Source organism: Crocuta crocuta, unplaced genomic scaffold, assembly GCF_008692635.1.
Source record: "Crocuta crocuta isolate KB4526 unplaced genomic scaffold, BGI_CrCroc_1.0 scaffold586, whole genome shotgun sequence".
NCBI classification, from domain to species: Eukaryota; Metazoa; Chordata; class Mammalia; order Carnivora; family Hyaenidae; genus Crocuta; species Crocuta crocuta.
In genome coordinates this window covers 3,324,463-3,343,039 of record NW_027532407.1, presented here as the reverse complement: position 1 = coordinate 3,343,039, position 18,577 = coordinate 3,324,463, and the positions used below count along the sequence as shown (strand labels likewise).

The following is an 18,577-nucleotide window of genomic DNA, read 5'->3' as shown; positions in this document are numbered from 1 at the left end:
AGTTTGAAGAGACCTGACACACACAGTATATAGGTAAGCCCTAGAAATATATAAGATTAAACCATTCTATTGGACTCACAGCCAGGCACAGTCACACTGGTGACAGCTGGCAGGTGTGTGGGGAGGGGGGAGTGGAGAGGGTCATGGGGAAAGAAACAGCAGGCATTTTCCATCTCTAGAGAGAAGTTATCTTACTGACATCTATAGTAAGTTTTTATAAGTCTGTGAATGACTGCACGAGAAAAACCCTTTTGCATTTTATAGGAATCACAGATTTCTGATATAAAACTGACAATTTTCAGAAATTTCAAAGACAGAATTCTTTAAAAAATCATTCTTTTAAGACAAAAAGAAGGAAGCAAAAGATAACAGATATATTTAGGCAGCTTATTCACAGCATAAAATCTCATTCAGTCTTATCCCATTAGGGGGTACTGTATTATACACTGTGCATTTTGTTTATCACCCTCTGGTTAGCCAGAAAGGGTATGCCATTTCCCTAAACATAAGGTAATTTTTTTCTAACATATATTTCTAACATAATGGCTTTATCAAGGAAAATCACCTCCCCTCAGCTATATTTAAATGCTTATTTAACCAGTAGGGAAAGCAGTTACCTAATTCACAGGAAAAAAAAAATAATGATAAAGAGTTTTCTTTTAGATTTCCGAGACAGGACATCTGTAGACAATTAGAAACACAAAGTCCAATTGTCCATTCACATTTTGAAGGGTGTATAGTGAAGGTCAAAGTATTTTAGTAGTGTTCTTCTGTCTGTTATTTCCTATCCTGCCAAAATAATGAGGGGGAAATGCCCAGGAAGATCTAGCATGGAAGCAAGATAAATACTTTACACTATATAGGGGTGCTTGAGTGGCTCAGTCAATTAAGCATCCGACTTCAGCTCAAGTCATGATCTCACGGTTCCTGAGTTTGAGCCCTGTGTAGGGCTCTGTGCTGACAGCTCAGAACCTGGAGCCTGCTTAGGCTTCTGTGTTTCCCACTCCCCTCCCCTACTCACGTTCTGTCTGTCTGTCTCTCTCAAAAATAAATAAACATTAAAAAACAATTAAGAAATTAATTAAACACTAATTTAAAAGTTAAAAAAAGACTTCACACTATTGTATAATCAATATTATAGAATTATGCAAAACACTACTGCCTCCCAGTTACTGAACCTTGCTAAATTTTAAATAGGCTATGAATTTCATCACAAAAATAAAACCTCCCATGTCGTAATTAGCTGGGGAATGAGGAGGAGGAAAGAGAAGATAATAGTCTAAATGTTTTGGGATAAGATATTTCAGTTTAGAACATGTAAAAACATTATCTGTCTGTCCTCATTTAGCCTAAGGTATGTTTTTTTTAAATCTTGAGTTCATTTTAAAAAGAGAACATTTAAGAAAATAAGAGAATACTAATGCCTCACACTTCAGCATTTAAAAAAAATTTTTTTTAGTATTATATTAATATTAAGAGAGAGATAGAGACAGCGTGAGCAGGGGAGGGTCAATGAGAGAGGGAGACACAGAATCTGTAGCAGGCCCAGGTTCTGAGCTAGCTATCAGCACAGAGCCCGACACGGGGCTCAAACCCATGGACCGTGAGCCGAAGTCAGACGCTTAACCAACTGAGACACCCAGGTGCCCCCTCACACTTCTGCATTTAGCTGTGAATTTACAAAGCTATGAATTCTGGATTCAGTGGCTTCTTAAAATAGTCAAATGAATCCCTTCTGAATTGTTTATTAGCCCCTGAACTATGTCTTAGAAAATAATTACTGCAAGCTTCAGTGAATCATATTGCCATATATTTACTGTTACAATATTGCAAATGTACAAGTAGGACAAAAAGAAATCATCATAAATATGTCATAAATATTTACTAATTCTATTCTTTTTCATATGGAAATGAATCTAATTATTATATAATAACATAAATACTCAAACTTAAGTTAAAGGACCAGCCAGTCCAATTTAGTCATTCAGATAAAAAATAATCAACAATTTTAACTATAATTTGAAATATACTTTTTTCCACCGATTTAATCTACATGTTTTTAAGTAACCAAAGGAAAAACTTTAGAGTCATTTTATGCCAGCCCTTCTGGGCAAGAATGGAAGTCTCTAGAAGTATTAAATGCACATTGGAGACTAATAGATCTTTGTTATTAAGTACAAATCATTAATTTACCTTCAGTATGCAAGAAACACAAGGATTTAAAACATCAGATTAAGTTCAGACATTATTATACTAGGTAATGTCCACTTTCAGAAAATAATATTATTGTAAAAAAGAAAGGTGATTTTTAAGGAGTAACCTCTAATGAAAACCAACACAAATCTGCATCAAGATGATCCTGGTTAGGGAAGATGCCCCGTGACACCAGGCCACCCTGGGGAACTGCACGCAGTATTCTCATAAGCTACCTTGATCTGACTCTCAGGTTTTCAAAAACCTAGCGTGGTCATGCCATTGCGTAAGTCATATATCTGTAATAAATCTAGCTCTTTGTGTAATTGAAGGGAATGTGAACATTCAGAGAGGAAATTCAAGCTATTAACTCCCATCAAGGGCTCATGCTCTTTTTTGAGGGGGAAGGTGTATTGTATGATTGAATGTGTGACTTTAGGTAAATGTCTAAACCTCTCTGTGCCTATGTAAAAAGAATATTAGGAAGAGCCATTTATCACATCAGAAATAATGAAGAGACTCTGAAAAACAGATACTTAGCTTAGAAGTAATGTCGACTTCAATGTCTGTAGTCAGAATTTCTTTTTTTTTTTTTTTAAGAAAAATCCATATGTTCATTTAAACTCAAAACTTTTTCAAGCAACCTCTGGTTTTATCACCTCCCAACACTTACTGAATGTCTCCTAGTATAAAACTCTGCACCACATCCATCCACCCAATGCTCTTCAACAGGACAGATGGTAAACAAGCCATGGATTTCCAACCATCCCACAGAAACCAGAGGGGCTAGGAGGCATCTCCAAAGACTGTGAATGGAAACATGCTGATGGCAGACACGTGAATTAATGTCTCCAATATACCTAACTCAGAGGCTGGAATGTTATGTATGAAAATAACGAAGGAATTTTCCTCAGAACCAGGTCAATACATCCCGTGTCTATAATCAATCCCTGAATTCAAACTCTCTACGTGAACAAACATTTTATGAAACGAGAGATGCCTAGTCAGAGCCAGGAAATGCACCGTTCCATCAGTGATTACTTGAGTCAGGTTGCAAGCTTTTCGGTGTAAGAGCAGGTTTCTGGATGAGTGATACTGTGTTTTCTCACAGCCGGAAGCCACGATTTTCGCACACTGCCTGAGTTGAGGAAAGACAGAACTGAAAGAAACCAAACAAGAGACAGACCATCTCTGGACCTCATTATGTCAGCATGTACAGGGAACCACGAGAAAAGTCAAGTTCATTGTGCTCTACCTTAGTGCATCTGTCTTCACAGCTGCCTGGTAATTATAACAGAAGGCATGCACATAGCATCTCAACATGTCTCAGCCTTCAGGTATGATTCGACAGTAAAAGAATCAGGTTTCCAAATGTTAATGTGGTTTAATGAGTACAACAGGGTTTAGTCAACACCAGCGCCGTCGACTGACCTTCCCAGCCTGGTTGTAGTTCACTGCACTTCCAGTGTCTGGAAACTTGCAGACACTGGCCCGATTTTTCTAACATTCGTTCTCTGATTCACTCTCAACTGTTGTTTGCTGCCCCAACTTTAATGGGAAAACCACTGCAAGGTGAACCAGGAACTCAACAAACAAACTGCACAGGGCCCCTCTCCATGAGACACTAAACGATCCGGAAGAAGACCCAGCATGCACAGCTGTGGGGTGCTATTGAAAGGATTGGGGCTTTCACCACACAAAATTGGTTTTTACCCCAGTTCCAGCTCTTCAGAGTCCCACGGCTCTGGGTAAGTAATTCTGAAACTCAAACTTGTCTACACACTGTGGATATTATATCTACCTTGCTGGGTTATTGTCAAGATTATATGAAATAATCCATGTCATGTACCTAGCAGAGTACCTGGCATATAGCAGGTGCTCAGTACATGCTACTGCTTTATCTCTTTTTTTCTTACAGAAAGAACGCCCCGATACAAAGACTTATAAAACAATATCATATACAGCTACAGCTCTGAGAGTACCAGAGGTACAGAAGGAACTCAAAGTGGCCAAGAACCGAAAGTTCTAGCTCACGCCCATTACAAATGAGCCTGGAGGGGCCAGCTCCACAGTGCTAAGAGTACCTACATTCTCTTGCACATGAAACAGCACACAACTCCATCCTGGCATCTCGTGGATTCAAAAAACGACGTCTCAGTAGGTGTTTCTTAATGCTTCTTCATTGAAGGAGCAACAGTGGTGTTTCTTTGTTCTCTGCGCCACCTCAGATGGCTGGATAAGCCAATCACTGAATGGCAATGTTTTTTGTTTTATTTTTTTTAAATTTTAATGTTTATTTATTTTTGAGAGAGAGACAGACAGAGAGACAGAACATTAGAAGGGATGGGGCAGAGAGAGGGAGACACACAATCTGAAGCAGGCTCTATGCTCTGAGCTGTCAGCACAGAGCCTGATGCAGGTCTGGAACCCATAACCAATGAGATCATGACCTGAGCTGCAGTTGGACGCTTAACCAACTGAGTCACCCAGGTGCCCCGCTTTTTGCTTTATTTTCAGATAATTGTGATATATTTAAGATGGTAAGATGGTGTTTTCCAACACTAGTTCTTAAAAATTACAGAGGACAACTCCTTTCTTGAAACAGCTACGGTGCTTTTCTTTTGTCTTTCAAGCCAAGTCTGAGGACTGTGGAATACTCATACTTGTAAGAGGAGAGTTTACAACTCCAGTTGCGATGTTCTTTGAGTCTACTGTGAAATTTAAAAATATTTCTTCTAAAATAGCTAAACAATGCTCAGAGACCAGTAAGTTGAGTGATTTTATCAGCACTTCATTGGCTTAAAGTACTCTGAATGCTTGGGCGGGTTGGGTGCTCCCAAACTTTTTAACAAGTTGGTTACCATGTAACTATTTAAACAAAAGCCTCCCAAGCAAGTCTGGAATTATTTCGGGCTCTCCAGGGAATTTCTTTCCAATTGATAGCTAAAAATCATTTGACAGGGTTACCCACAGTAGCACTACTATTTTTAAGCAAAAAGATATGAAAGATAAATAAGAACGGATGGAAACTAATCTTTTTTTAGTCTCTGACCTTAAGCAAGGTCAGTTACCCCTTGTGGTTAAATAATGGTAACTAATTAAAGATTCACCAACGTCACAAATAAATGCTTTTCACAAAGATCATGCTGGCTCACAGAGTAGGAGACCACAGGAGCTGACCCACCACAGCCATATGTGGTTACTGAGCATGAGAAGCATGGCTGGTCCTCCCTGTGAGATGCTGTTGATATGCGCACTGGACTTCAGAGACATAATAATATGAAAAGCATATATAAAATATCTCATTAATTTTATATTGCACACATGCTGAAATAATATCTTAGCCATCTTGCATTAAATAAAATATATTACTAAAATTAATTTCACTTGCTTTTTTTTTTTTAAAATGTAGCTACCAGTGCATTTAAAGTTACATTGTCTGGATGCCTGGGTGATTCAGTCAGCTGAGCATCCGATTCTTGATTTTGGTTCAGGTCATGATCCCAAGATCATGGGATCGAGCCCTGCACTAGGCTCCACACTGAGCATGGAGCCTGCCTAAGATTCTCCCTCTCCCATCCTCTCTTTCTCACTCTCTCCCTCTGTCCTTCTTCCCCATTTGTGCTCTCTCTCTCTCTCTAAAATAATAAAACAAAAGGCCCCCCAAAATTAAATTTGCTAACAGCATTTAGACAACCAAATTAAAGGTATCCAGATTGGTAAGGAAGAAGTCAAACTTTCACTTTTGAGGATAACATGATACTATATATAGAAAATACTAAAGGCACCACCAAAAAACTACCAGAACTGATAAATTAATTCAGTAAAGTCACAGGACATAAAATCAATGTGCAGAAATCTGTTGCATTTCTATACACTAATAATGAAGCAGCAGAAAGAGAAATTAAGAAAATAATCCTATTTACAACTGCACCAAAAATAAGATACCTAGAAATAAACCTAGGTATAAAGGTTATAAAAGATATAAAAAAAACCCATTTCTAAAAATTATAAAACATTGATGAAAGAGATTGAACACTACACAAAGAAATGAAAAGACATTCCATGTTCAAGGACTAGAAAAACAAATATTGTTAAAATTTCTATACCACCCAAAGCAATCAACACATTTAATGCAATCCCTATCAAAATACCAACAGCATCTTTCACAGAGCTAGAACAAACAATCTTAAAAATTTATATGGAATCTCTGGGGCGCCTGGGTGGCTCAATCGTTTGAGTGTCCAACTTCAGCTCAGGTCATGATCTCACGGTTCGTGGATTCGAGCCCCATGTCGGGCTCTGTGCTGACAGCTCAGAGCCTGAAGCCTGTTTCAGATACTGTGTCTCCCTCTCTCTCTGACCCTCCCGTGCTCATGCTATCTCTCTCTCAGAAATAAATAAAACTTTTAAAAAATTATATGGAATCTTAGAAGACTCCAAATATCCAAAGCAATTCTGAAAAAAAGAAAATGAACCTGGGGGCATCACAATTCCTGATTTCAAGTTATATTACAGAGCTGTAGTCATCAAAACAGTATGGTACTGGCACAAAAATAGACACAGAGATCAATGGAACAAAATAGAAAACCCAGAAATAAACCCACAATGATATGGTCAATTCATCTTTGACAAAGCAGGAAAGAATATCCAATGGGCAAAAGAAAGTCTCTTCAACAAATGGTGTTGGAAACACTGGACAGCAGCATGCAAAACAATGAAACTAGACAACTTTCTTACACCATACACAAAAATTAAAAATAGATGAAAGACCTAAATGTGAAACCTGTAACCGTAAAAATCCTAGAAGAGAACGGAGGTCTCTGACATTGGCCACCGCAATAGTTTTCTAGATATGTCTCCTGAGGCAAAGGAAACAAAAGCAAAAATAAACTATTAAGACTATATCAGAGAGAGGGGACAAGATANAAAAAAAAAAGACTATATCAAAATAAAAGTATTTACATAGCAAAGGAAACAATCCACAAAACTAAAAGGTAACATACTGAATGAGAATAGATATTTGCTAATGACATATCCAATAAAGGGTTAGTACTGAAAATACATGAAGTTATAAAAATCAACACCCAAAAAACAAGTAATTCAATTTAAAAATGGGCAGAATAAATGAACAGACATTTCTCCAAAGAAGATATACAGACAGCCTACAGACACATGAAAAGATGTTCAACATCACTCTTAACCAGGGAAACGCAAATCAAAACTGCGAGATGTCACATCACACCCTTCAGAATGGCTAAGATCAAAAACACAAGAAACAAGTGTTGGCAAGGTTGTGGAGAAAAAGGAACACTTATTTATGCACTGTTGGTGGGAATGCAAATTAATGCAGTCACTCTAGAAAACAGTATGGAGATTCCTCAAAAAGTTAAAAGTAGGACTACCCTATGATCCAGTAATTGCACTACTGGGTATTTAGCCAAAGAATACAAAAATACTAATTCAGGGGCGCCTGGGTGGCTCAGTCGTTTAAGCATCCGACTTCAGCTCAGGCCATGATCTCACGGTTTGTGGGTTCGGGCCCCACGTTGGGCTCTGTGCTGACTGCCAGATCAGAGCCTGGAGCCTGCTTCTAATTCTGTGTCTCCCTCTCTCTCTGACCCTCCCCTGCTCACACTGTCTCTAACTCTCTCTCAAAAATAAATGAAACATTTAAAAAAATTTAAAAAATACTAATTCAAAGGGATACATGCTTCCCTATGTTTACAGCAGCATTATTTATAATAGCCAAATTATGGAAGCAGCCTAAGTGTCCACCGACTGATGAATGGATAAAGAAGATGTGGTGTGTGTGCATTTATATATGTGTGTGTGTATATATATATATATACACACACACATATATATACATATATACGTTGTGTATATATATACATACATATACACATATATACGTTGTGTGTATATACATATATACATATGTATACATATATACATATGTGTGTATATATATGTATATACACACACACAATAGAGTATTACTCAGCCATCAAAAGAATGAAATCTTGGGGTATCAGCGTGGCTCAGTTGGTTGAGCATCCCACTCTTGATCTCAGCTCAGGTCATGATCTCACAGTTTGTGATTTTGAGCCCCACATAGGGGCTCTATGTTGGCAGCACGGAGCCTGCTTGGGAATCTCTTTTTCCCTCTGCCCTCCCCCGCTCATGCTCACTCTCCCTTCTTTCTCTCTCTCAAAATAAACAAACTTAAAAAGGGGAATGAAATCTTGCCATTAGCAACAACAAGAATGGAGCTGGAGGGTATTTTGCTAAGTGAAATAAGTCAGAGAAAGACAAATACCATATGATTTCACTCATATGTGGAATTTAAGAAACAAATGAGCAAAGGAAAAGGGAGAGAGAGACAAGCCAAGAAACAGACCCTTAACTATTGGGAACAAACTAATGGTTAATAGAGAGAAGTGAGTGGGGTGGGGGGCGGGGATGGATGAAATAGTCGATGGGGATTAAGGAGTGTACCTGTCATGATAAGCACCAGGTGATGTATGGAAGTGTTGAATCACTATACTGTGTACCTGAAACTAATGTAACACTACATTAACTACAATGGAATTAAAATTAAAAGTAGAATAGAACATTTCTGCCCTTCTTCTCTGCCTGACTTATTTCGCTCAGCATAACACCCTCAAGGTCCATCCATGTTGCTACACATGGCCAGATTTCATTGTTTCTCATTGCCATGCAGAAATGGTGGGGGAAAGGGAGAGAAGCAAACCATGAGAGACTCTTGAATGCTGACAAAAACTGAGGACTGATGGATGTGGGGGGAGGGGGGAATGGGCATGGAGGAGGACACTTGTGGGGATGAGCACTGAGTGTTATGTGGAAACTAATTTGACAACAAACTATTATAAAAAAAAGAAAAAAAGAAAACACATTAAAACTCAAAAAAAAAAAAAGTAGAATAGAACAGGGGCAGATGGGTGGCTCAGTCGGTGACCCTAGATTTTGGTTCGGGTCATGATCTCATGGTTCATGGGATAGAGCCATACATCGGATTCTGCGCTGACACTGGGGAGCCTGCTTGGGATTCTCTCTCTCTCCCTTTCTCTCTCTGCCCCTCCCATACTCTCTTGCTCTCTCTCTCATTCTCTCAAAATAAAAATAAACAATAAAATAGAAGAGAAATTAAAATTTAAAAATGAAGTAAAATAAAATAAAAATTGCTGCTTGCATTACCTTTCTATCAAACACTGCTGGGTGAGGGCATTTTAGCTTAGGTTATAAATTAGCTACACCAGAGTGAACTTCTGTACATCACACACTGTCTCTCTACCTTTGTAAGATGTCAAGAGCTTGGACTAGATGCTTTTAAAACCCCAATGGCTCTTACATTCTAGGATTTCTAGGATTCAAGGGTCCAACATGTTATTGCTGGTAGAGAAAAGACACCAGAGCCAGTTGATCCCAATGCTAAGTAAGCAGTTACACTAAACAGTTTGTGTGACTGAGAGGCAGGGCAGCCTTTGCTAGAGCTGGGCTCCAGATAGGGTGCCCAAGAAAAGCTCAGGGACTCCCTTACAGCCACCCACACAACAGCTTGTGTGTCCCGAGGCCGGAGACAGGAGACAGTGCTGTTCTACTGCTGCCACAATGCCAGCGCAGCAGCTGAGGAGAGCATCTGAGGAAAGCCCTGCTTTGGTGTGGGCCTGGCTCCAGGCTCAGCACATGGCCACCTATTCACAGATGAGCTGTCCGATGCACGGCATGCTGTTGGCTTAAACCCAGGGTGCAGTGGGACACAAACACATTCTGGCTGCCAACAGGTTCCAGAAGACTGACCTCACCGGTGTGCCACCCATCCATGGGAGCTCAAGAAGTGGGGGAAAGGGAGAGAGGCAAACCATGAGAGACTCTTGAATGCTGACAAAAACTGAGGACTGATGGATGTGGGGGGGAGGGGGGTGATGGCCATGGAGGAGGACACTTGTGGGGATGAGCACTGAGTGTTATGTGGAAACTAATTTGACAATAAACTATTTGTAAAAAAAAAAAAAAAAAGAAGTGGGGGAAAGAACAAACTTGTTATTCATATTGTGCTTGGAAGACCTAATCCAAATTCTGGTGACTTTTGTGCTTTATCAGACTCCTAAAAGAAGAATTCTTTAAAAAGAAAAAAGTATATAACTATCAGTTTCATCCAAAGCATTATTCTGTATTATTGTTTTGTTTTCTGGAACCAATTAAGATGCTACCTTCTGAATTAAGTTGGATTGTAAGATAGTCACCCCCTGCCAGGCTGAGCACTTGGGAGTCTGTCTTCACATTCTGTCCCAAGCCACCTTAACAACCCACTCTGTACCACTTGACTGCTGCATTCAGCAAACATTTATTGGGTGTCTATCTTGTGCCAAGTACCAGGTACAACAGCAAGTTCCTGTCCTTAGGCAGCTTTCAAGATGCAGAGGGAGTCAGTGCGGAGAATGCCAGGTAAGAAGAAAGTGTGATTGCACAGAATTCGGTGGTTAAGTAGAGCATGCTTGCATCAGGAGTGCCTAACTGGCTTGAAAGATTTGGGAAGACTTTTGGGAGGAAGTGAGATCTACCTTGGTTAAGAACTGACCAAGAGAAGAGGAGAGGGAAGCAACTGTCTGTACAGAGACGGTGATGTATTTCAAAGTCTAGAAGTGGGAATGAACAAAGTGCACCCCCAGATGGCTGGAACTAAACGCGCCAGTCTTGAATGCCCTGTGGAGAAGCTGATGGTGGCCTAACTCTAAGGCAGTGACTATGAAAATGGAGCACCCAGCCTCATTCTACCGAGCCTCAGCAGGATTTAACTGCGTCCCACTCCCCAAGTAAGCTGCTCCTCCTGGGCTGTCCTGCCTTTGCACAAGCCAGCCCTTCTCCTTAAATGCTTCCCCTGTCCCTGTCTTCCTTTTTCCATTTAGAAAATCCCACACAGACTTCTACAAGGGGACTCTCAAAGGTCTCTTCCCTTACAAACCCTTCCCAACTCCCAAGACTGAATCAATTGTTCCTTAACCACGTGCACATATTTCTTGTAGTAGCAAATTTGGGGGTAGGCATGCCTATCCAAATTAATATCCATCTTCTTTCACAACTGGCCCTTTAACTGGCAGCAAAGCAGCCATGTGTCTGGGTCATGGGACTATGTATCTTGTGCATCACTGACTCGGTCAGGAGAGGGCATCCAACCCAAATCGTGCCTTTCTCACTGAGACACCAGGGCTGAGACAGACCAGCTAGTGCTTAAGTCGGAGGACACTGAAACTTGGGATCTGTGGGCAACACGATGTCTCCACTGTGTGGAGAAGTACAGAAAGCTAACTGAGAAAAGAAACCAGCTCCAGGGCTCCTGACCACCTCCTAGCGTCTTGTTCTAGACATTAATGATCCCGGATCAAATGTACAGGTNATTGGTGCCCCTGCATGGCTCAGTCAGTTAAGTATCCAACTCTTGACATGGGCTGAGGTCATGATCTTGTGGTTGTGAGATCAAGCCCTGTGTTGGGTTCTGTGCCGAGCACGGAGCCTGCTTGGGATTCTCTGTCTCTTTCTTTCTCTGTTCCTCCACTACTCATGTGAAGCATTTAAAAAATAAAAAATTTTTAAACATTTAAAAAATTATTATTTAGGTATGATTGATATACAATGCTGTATTAATTTCAGGTGCATGACATAGTCATTTAGCAATTCTATTCATTGCCCAGTGCTCACCAAAGTAAGTGTGGTCACCATCTGACACCATACAATGTTATTACAGTATTACTTTTCATCTCTGACTTATTTTCTAACTGGAAGTTTGCACTTCCTAGTCCCATTCATCTATTCCATACATCCTCCTGACCCCCGCCCCTCTGGCAAGTGCCAGTTTATTCTCTGTATTTATGAGTCTATTTCTGATTTTCCTTTTATTTTTTAAAAACTTGAAATTTGTTTTCCTTCCTTCCTTCTTTCCTTCCTTCCTTCCTTCCCTTCCTTCCTTCCTTCCTTCCTTCCTTCCTTCCTTCCTTCCTTCCTTCCTTCCTTCCTTCCTTCCTTTCTTTTTTCTTTCTTTCTTGAAAGAGATGAGAGCACTACCTGAGCCGAAATTAAGAGTCCAACACTTGGGGCACCTGGGTGGTTAGGTCAGTTAAGTGGCCGACTTTGGCTCAGGTCGTGATCTCACTGTTTGTGGGTTCAAGCCTCGCATCAGGGTCTGTGCTGACAGCTCAGAGCCTGGAGTCTGCTTCAGATTCTGTGTCTCCCTCTCTCTGCCCCTCCCCTGCTCATGCTCTGTCTCTCTCTCTATCAAAAAATGAATAAATGTTAAAAAAAAAAAAAGTCCAACACTTAACTGACTGACCATTCAGGCACCCCTCAATTCTTTTTATTCCAAATATAAGTGAAACCATATGGTATTTATCTTCCTCTGTCTGACTTATTTCATACCCTCTAGGTCTGTCTATGTTGTCGCAAATGACAAGATTTCATTCATTTTATGGCTGAATAATATTTCATTGTGTGTGTGTACATATATACACATATACATATGTATACATACCATATATACGTACCACTTCTTTATTCACTTAACTGTCGATGGACACTTGGGTTTCCTCCATATCCTGGCTACTATAAATAATGCTGCAATGAACATAGGGATGCATGCATCTTTTCCAATTAGTGTTTTCGTATTCTTTGGGTAAATACCCAGTAGTAAAATTACTAGATCAGGTGGTAATTCTATTTTAAATTTTTTGTGGAATCTCCATACTGTTGTTTTCCACGGTGGCTGCATGAGTTTACATTCCCACCAACAGTGTGTGAAGGTTCCCTCTTCTTCACATCCTTGCCAACACTTGCTATTTTTAATACTAGCCATTTTGACTGGAGTGTTTTCTTACTGTGGTTCTGATTTGCATTTCCCTGATGATCAGTGATACTGAGCATCTTTCCATGTGTTTTCTGGCCATCATCTGTATGTCTTCTTTGGAAAAATGTCTATTCAGGTCCTCTGCCCATTTTTAATTCAGATTTTCTTTTTTGGTGTTGAGTTGCATAAGTTCTTTATATATTTTGGATATTACCTCCTTATTGAATAAGTCATTTGCAAATACATTCTAACATTCACTACATTGCCTTTCTCTTTTGTTAATAGTTGCTTTTGCTATACAAAAGTTTTCCATTTTGGTGTAGACTCAACAGTTTATTTTTGCTTTTGCTTTTCCCTTGCCTTGGAATAGGTTTCAGATACTACTATCACATGAGTCCTGAAAAAGATACTCTATTTTTACCTCTTAATGCCTTTATACAGCAATAACTCATTTCTATACTAAAATCAAAGCTGAGGAGTGCCTGGGTGGTTCAGTCGGTTAAGCGTTGGACATCAGTTCAGGTCATGATCTCATGGTTCGTGGGTTCAAGCCCCATGTCAGGCTCTGTGCTTGACAGCTAGCTCAGAGCCTGGAGCCTGCTTCAGATTCTGTGTCTTCCTCTCTCTCTCTGACCCTCCCCTGCTCTCTCTCTCTCTATCTCTTAAAAAATAAATTAAAAAAAAACATTAAAAAAATAAAATAAAATAAAAGCTGATACATATATCACTTTCCTAACCACTCCCACTGCAGACATGATGAAGGAAAGGATCACAGCACTCTCTATCTGGGCCTCACAAGGTCATCACCACGGTGGTCCACATGGCCTCTAAGAAATTAACTGTAGTTGGCACCCAATAGAAAAGTTATTGGCCATCAATGTTCTAGACTAGAATCTAATAGAAAAGTTACTAGCCACCAATTTTCGAGACTGGAATCTACCTAAAGCAAGGGACCGTGTCCTTTCCATGGTTGTAATCACAGTAGCCAGCTTTGTGCTGGACACAAGGTCAGTGTGCAGTAACGGTTGCTTGAAAGAGGACTTCTGACCATTATATTTCAGCCTCATTGCTTATTCTTGCCTTTTCATTCACCCATCTTACCTGGATGGGATTCATTCTTTCCCATCTTAGAAACAAGGTAAGTGATTCAATTAGTAGTGAAAGAGGTGAAACAGAACAGTGTATCTTGGCCTCGGGTACACACTTACAACCCATCTCTACCCATCTCTAACATTTGTTACCTTTTTGTCTCTGAGGATATGGTCACATTTTAGAGTTACATCACTTTGGGGCAATGGTTATTAAAACTCATACAGAATCAGAGTACTCTGTTCTTTCTGAGTTCTTTACATTCACGTAGTTTGCCCTTCTAACGTATTTGTACGTGATTTTTCCAGTGTATCCATAATTTATCACAAATTTATATGCAATCTGGAAAAAAAATGATCTGACTACCACATGATAACCCATAAACTTCAGGAACTGTAAATCCCATGAACTTCAGGAAGTATAAACTACAGGAAACCTGTAAATTTCAGGAACTGTGTCTGCCACAGCAAAGCCAAGATTGTTCCTCTCCCTACTTAATGTCTTCATCACAAACAGCCCTCCAACCACATAAGCGCCTCCCTGTCCAACTTGTAGCAGAGAGTCTTCCTGACTACCTTGACAGATGATGATTCGTCAACAAATAAAAAGAGCATCTTAAGAATCAGTAACATACCAACTCCATTAACTGTTTGAGCTGACCTATCTCTTCTGGCAGCGATCCAAGTTTGTTGTTACTTGCGATTAAGACTTTGAGAGGCAGACCACACAGGCAGGCAGGCAGGGCAGACAGCTGATTTCGACTGCAAAGACAATACAAGAACACCGGTAAACATACAAGCCACGTCATACTGTTTCTGATTATGTTTGTGAATAAGCAAGAAGAAAGGAGTGATTGGAGAAGACGTCTGAGAAATACAAAAGGTCCGATAAAGTCTCCATATGTGTAATCACTCAAATCCCAAGCACAAAAGATAATAAAATATATTTCTAGGGAAGAAAGGCATAGGCAGTTCTGTGGGAAACAACTTTTCCTAGCACATGAAATCCCATTAAGCCCCCTGCAGAAGCGGAGTCCTTGGCCAGCCACGAGGCAGATGGGCATCACGCCCTGCGGCACCAAGAGCAACGGGAAGCTGGTGCCAACTCTTCTCTTTCTGACAATGTAGCAGGAAACTCAGCGAGAACCGAGCACCATGAAGGCATCCTCCGGTCCATGTTAGTGATGGGGAAGGCCATTTTGCTGCAACTTACAAAAGACCACCGGCCTGATTTCCAACCTTTTGACTCTGCTTCCTTTTGCTAACACAAGAGTCACTGTACTTAATGTCTATTTGGGCATCTGCAAGGGAGCTAATTAAAAAAAAAAAAAGTAATGTTGGCCTTCTGGCAAAAGTGAAGCTGGAGCCTCGATGGGCTCAATTTCACAGGGTACCCAGAAAAGTCTGGATACAACTCTCATCTTTGCTTTGCATGAAGAGGTTCTCTACCCAGAAGTGTCTGAACTTCCCGTTATCAATGCTTAGTTTGCTGAGAAATGGGAAAATATGGGATAAATGAAGTCTGTAAACCATCTTTATGTGTGTCAGCCATTTATTTCAACCTCTTCTTCCACAAAAAGCTCTTTTCCTGCCATCAGGTAAGGAGATGGATGGTATTCAGTTTCCCTGCCTTTCTTTCTCCACCACTCTGCTGACAGAGACAATGACCAGGCAGTGAAATAACTAGAAATATGTTTGTCTTGCTATTGCAACTATTTAGAACTTCTTTTGTGCATACATGTACACATGCATGCAGCATCCAAGGCTGTGGTATTGTATGCACGTATGAGCACACATAAACCTGTGNTTACAATGAATGTTTTTTTAATTTTCTTTCTTATAATACTTTGACGAGTTTTCCAAAATTCCTAAAAAGTCCTTATATAATTAAGAAATAGATATCACTATAAAAAGATAAACTTCATCTGGATACTGGTTACATGAGTGCTTCTGTTTGTGAATATTCACTAAGATGTGTACTTATGAGCTGTGCACTTTCCTGTATGTATTATATTTTAATTAAAGGTTTTCCTCCCCTACTCCCCCATGAGGAGGTAGGAATCTGGCTAAACAAAGGGCATCTCTAGCTGATGGGCTGAGAAAAAAAACAGGTGATGTGCTCTGGAAAGAACTTTTCTAATGTGGATGATCCCTTGTAACTCTCCTGACATTTCTTCTCTTCCAGGTATCCAATGCCTGGGTAATAAGTTTTATCAGGAAAAGATACAGCCAATCTTCCCTCCATTGCCCAGATTTACAAAGAAAGCTATTTCAAGAAAGCAGCAGCAGGAGAGAGGTTTCTCTAAGAGGGTCCGGCAGGGAGAGGGAGAAGATCGAAAGCCCTACGGGGCGGGGGAAGACAGGTGGGGGGAGGTCCCTGGCACTGGAAGGACCAGCTGGCTATTCACCTCCCCCTGGTTAGAGTGACAGGTGAAAACAGGGTGATGGGCCTGCCCTGGCACTGTCTCCTGATCTCTGAGGGCAGTGGAAGGGGTTACCAAGGCTGCCAGCCTGTCGTCCAGTTTCTGACATCTGCCCATAGGAGCCCAAAGGGGCTATTTTGGCTGGTTGAGGGGGACTTCCTGGTGCTCTGATGGGAGAGAGCTTTCTTCAAGCTCCAAAAAAACCCACGAAAAAACAGAAAACAAAAAAACTCCTTAGACACTACCTCTGGAAAGAGAACCAAGTTTATTAAAAGGTGGCACATAAATAATTTGGAACGTAATTTGTAGTTATAAAGCATTTACTTATTTTTTTTAAGTTTTATTTATTTATTTTTGAGAGAGAGTGTGTGCACACACGTGAGCAGGTAGGGGCAGCAAGAGAGAGAGAGAGAGAATTGCAAACAGACTCCGCATGGTCAGCACAGAGCCCAAAGCAGGGCTCGATCCCATGCACCGTGAGATTGTAACCTGAGCAGAAATCAATAGTCTGACACTTAAACAACTGAGCCACCCACACACCCCCATGGTTATAAAATATTTACTAATATGTAATTTCAAAAAGTAAGTATTGGTAACAAAATGTTAATAGGGCATTTAAAAAATTTTTTGGAGACATATTTAAACTTCCTTTTGAAGAGAAGATAAGGAAACAGATCGGTATTTTCAAAAATTTCTATATTCTTATTTTCACAAATTAACAATTACAGTTAAAGATACTTCACGTGTTTCTCTGCTTGGAAACTCAGATTTACACTATTCTGAGTCTCACCTTAACACAGGTATCTTGTAAGACTGACAGACACTGAACCAAGAGAGTCATTTAAAATACCACTGAGTAATGTGGGGGTGGCTGGGTGGCTCAGTCAGTTGAGCATCTCACTCTTGATTTCAGCTCAGGTCATGATTTTGCAGATTCATAAGACACTGACACCACAGAGCCTGCTTGAGATTCTCTCTGTGTTAACACACATGCTCTCTCTCTCTCTCAAAATAAATAAATAAACTTTAAAAGAGAAAAAAAGCAATGCAGTGAAGGGTTCTGCTTATTCAGAAGCATGAGTATTTGAGAGTATATGAGATTATTGTCATGGGAATCCTAGGATGGAGACTCATTTAAAATAAAATAACATTTAAGCATTTTAAATTTACATGTTAGCATTTTTAGATTTAAACATTTTAAGTTTATGCATAATTAAACATAAGCATGATTTCTTTGACGGGGGTGCAAACTTTTGATAGTAAAAGTTGCCTGTTTATTTATGCCTCACACACTGTGTATGTAGTTAGTCACCTGCAGAAAAATCCTGGTACCAGAACTTTGGTCATAACACAACATGCCACAGACCTGGGCACATGTATCTTATATTTTATTGATCTATTCTCTCAAGTTCTACTTCCTATATTTTATTACAGGATGTTCCTCTATGACTTGTAATTTTCCCAACAGATAAAGGAAATACATGTGCACACAAAAACCCATTAGCTGTCCAGCAAATATTTATAAAGGACAAGAAAACTATGGACTATGGTCCCTTTAATCCTCTACCCACTAAAGACCACATCGGCAGCCTGAGTTGTTTTTTTGGTTTTTTTTTTTTTTGAAACCACTCATCTGGCAGCAATTTTTCTCAAGCAAGTAAGTGCCTCAGGCTGCAAACCACTCTCCTGCCCCCCCACTTGTCTCCTAGAGGCCTCTGGGCTAAAAACAGGTCCTTTGCAGAAAGGATGTTTAAAATAAGGCCATACAGTGTCTGATAGGGTAATGGCCAACATTTATTTTCAAATCTACCCTGTAAACTCCATCTGGAAGCAAATTAAAAAAAATTTTTTTTAACTTGCTTATTATAGAAGATTAAATTAGTGGGGAAAAAGGGCCACTCATTCAGAAGTAGAAGTTACAGACATGGTCGTGGAGGCCTGAGCTTTCCCACCCAGCATCTCCAGTCACTCTCCCTGCCCATTCTGGCTGGAGGATGGCACAGAGGGGCGGG

General features: G+C 40.1%; 1 protein-coding gene across 1 annotated transcript in view; it reads right to left on the bottom strand.

The window, feature by feature from the left end:
* The window catches only part of LRCH1 (leucine rich repeats and calponin homology domain containing 1), a 199,891-nt gene that overhangs the window by 66,091 nt on the left and 115,223 nt on the right, over window positions 1–18,577 (bottom strand). Inside the window, exon 3 of the mRNA XM_077778806.1 lies at window positions 14,778–14,904. Coding sequence (XP_077634932.1) covers window positions 14,778–14,904 — 127 coding nt within the window. The remainder of the gene's footprint in view (window positions 1–14,777; window positions 14,905–18,577) is intronic.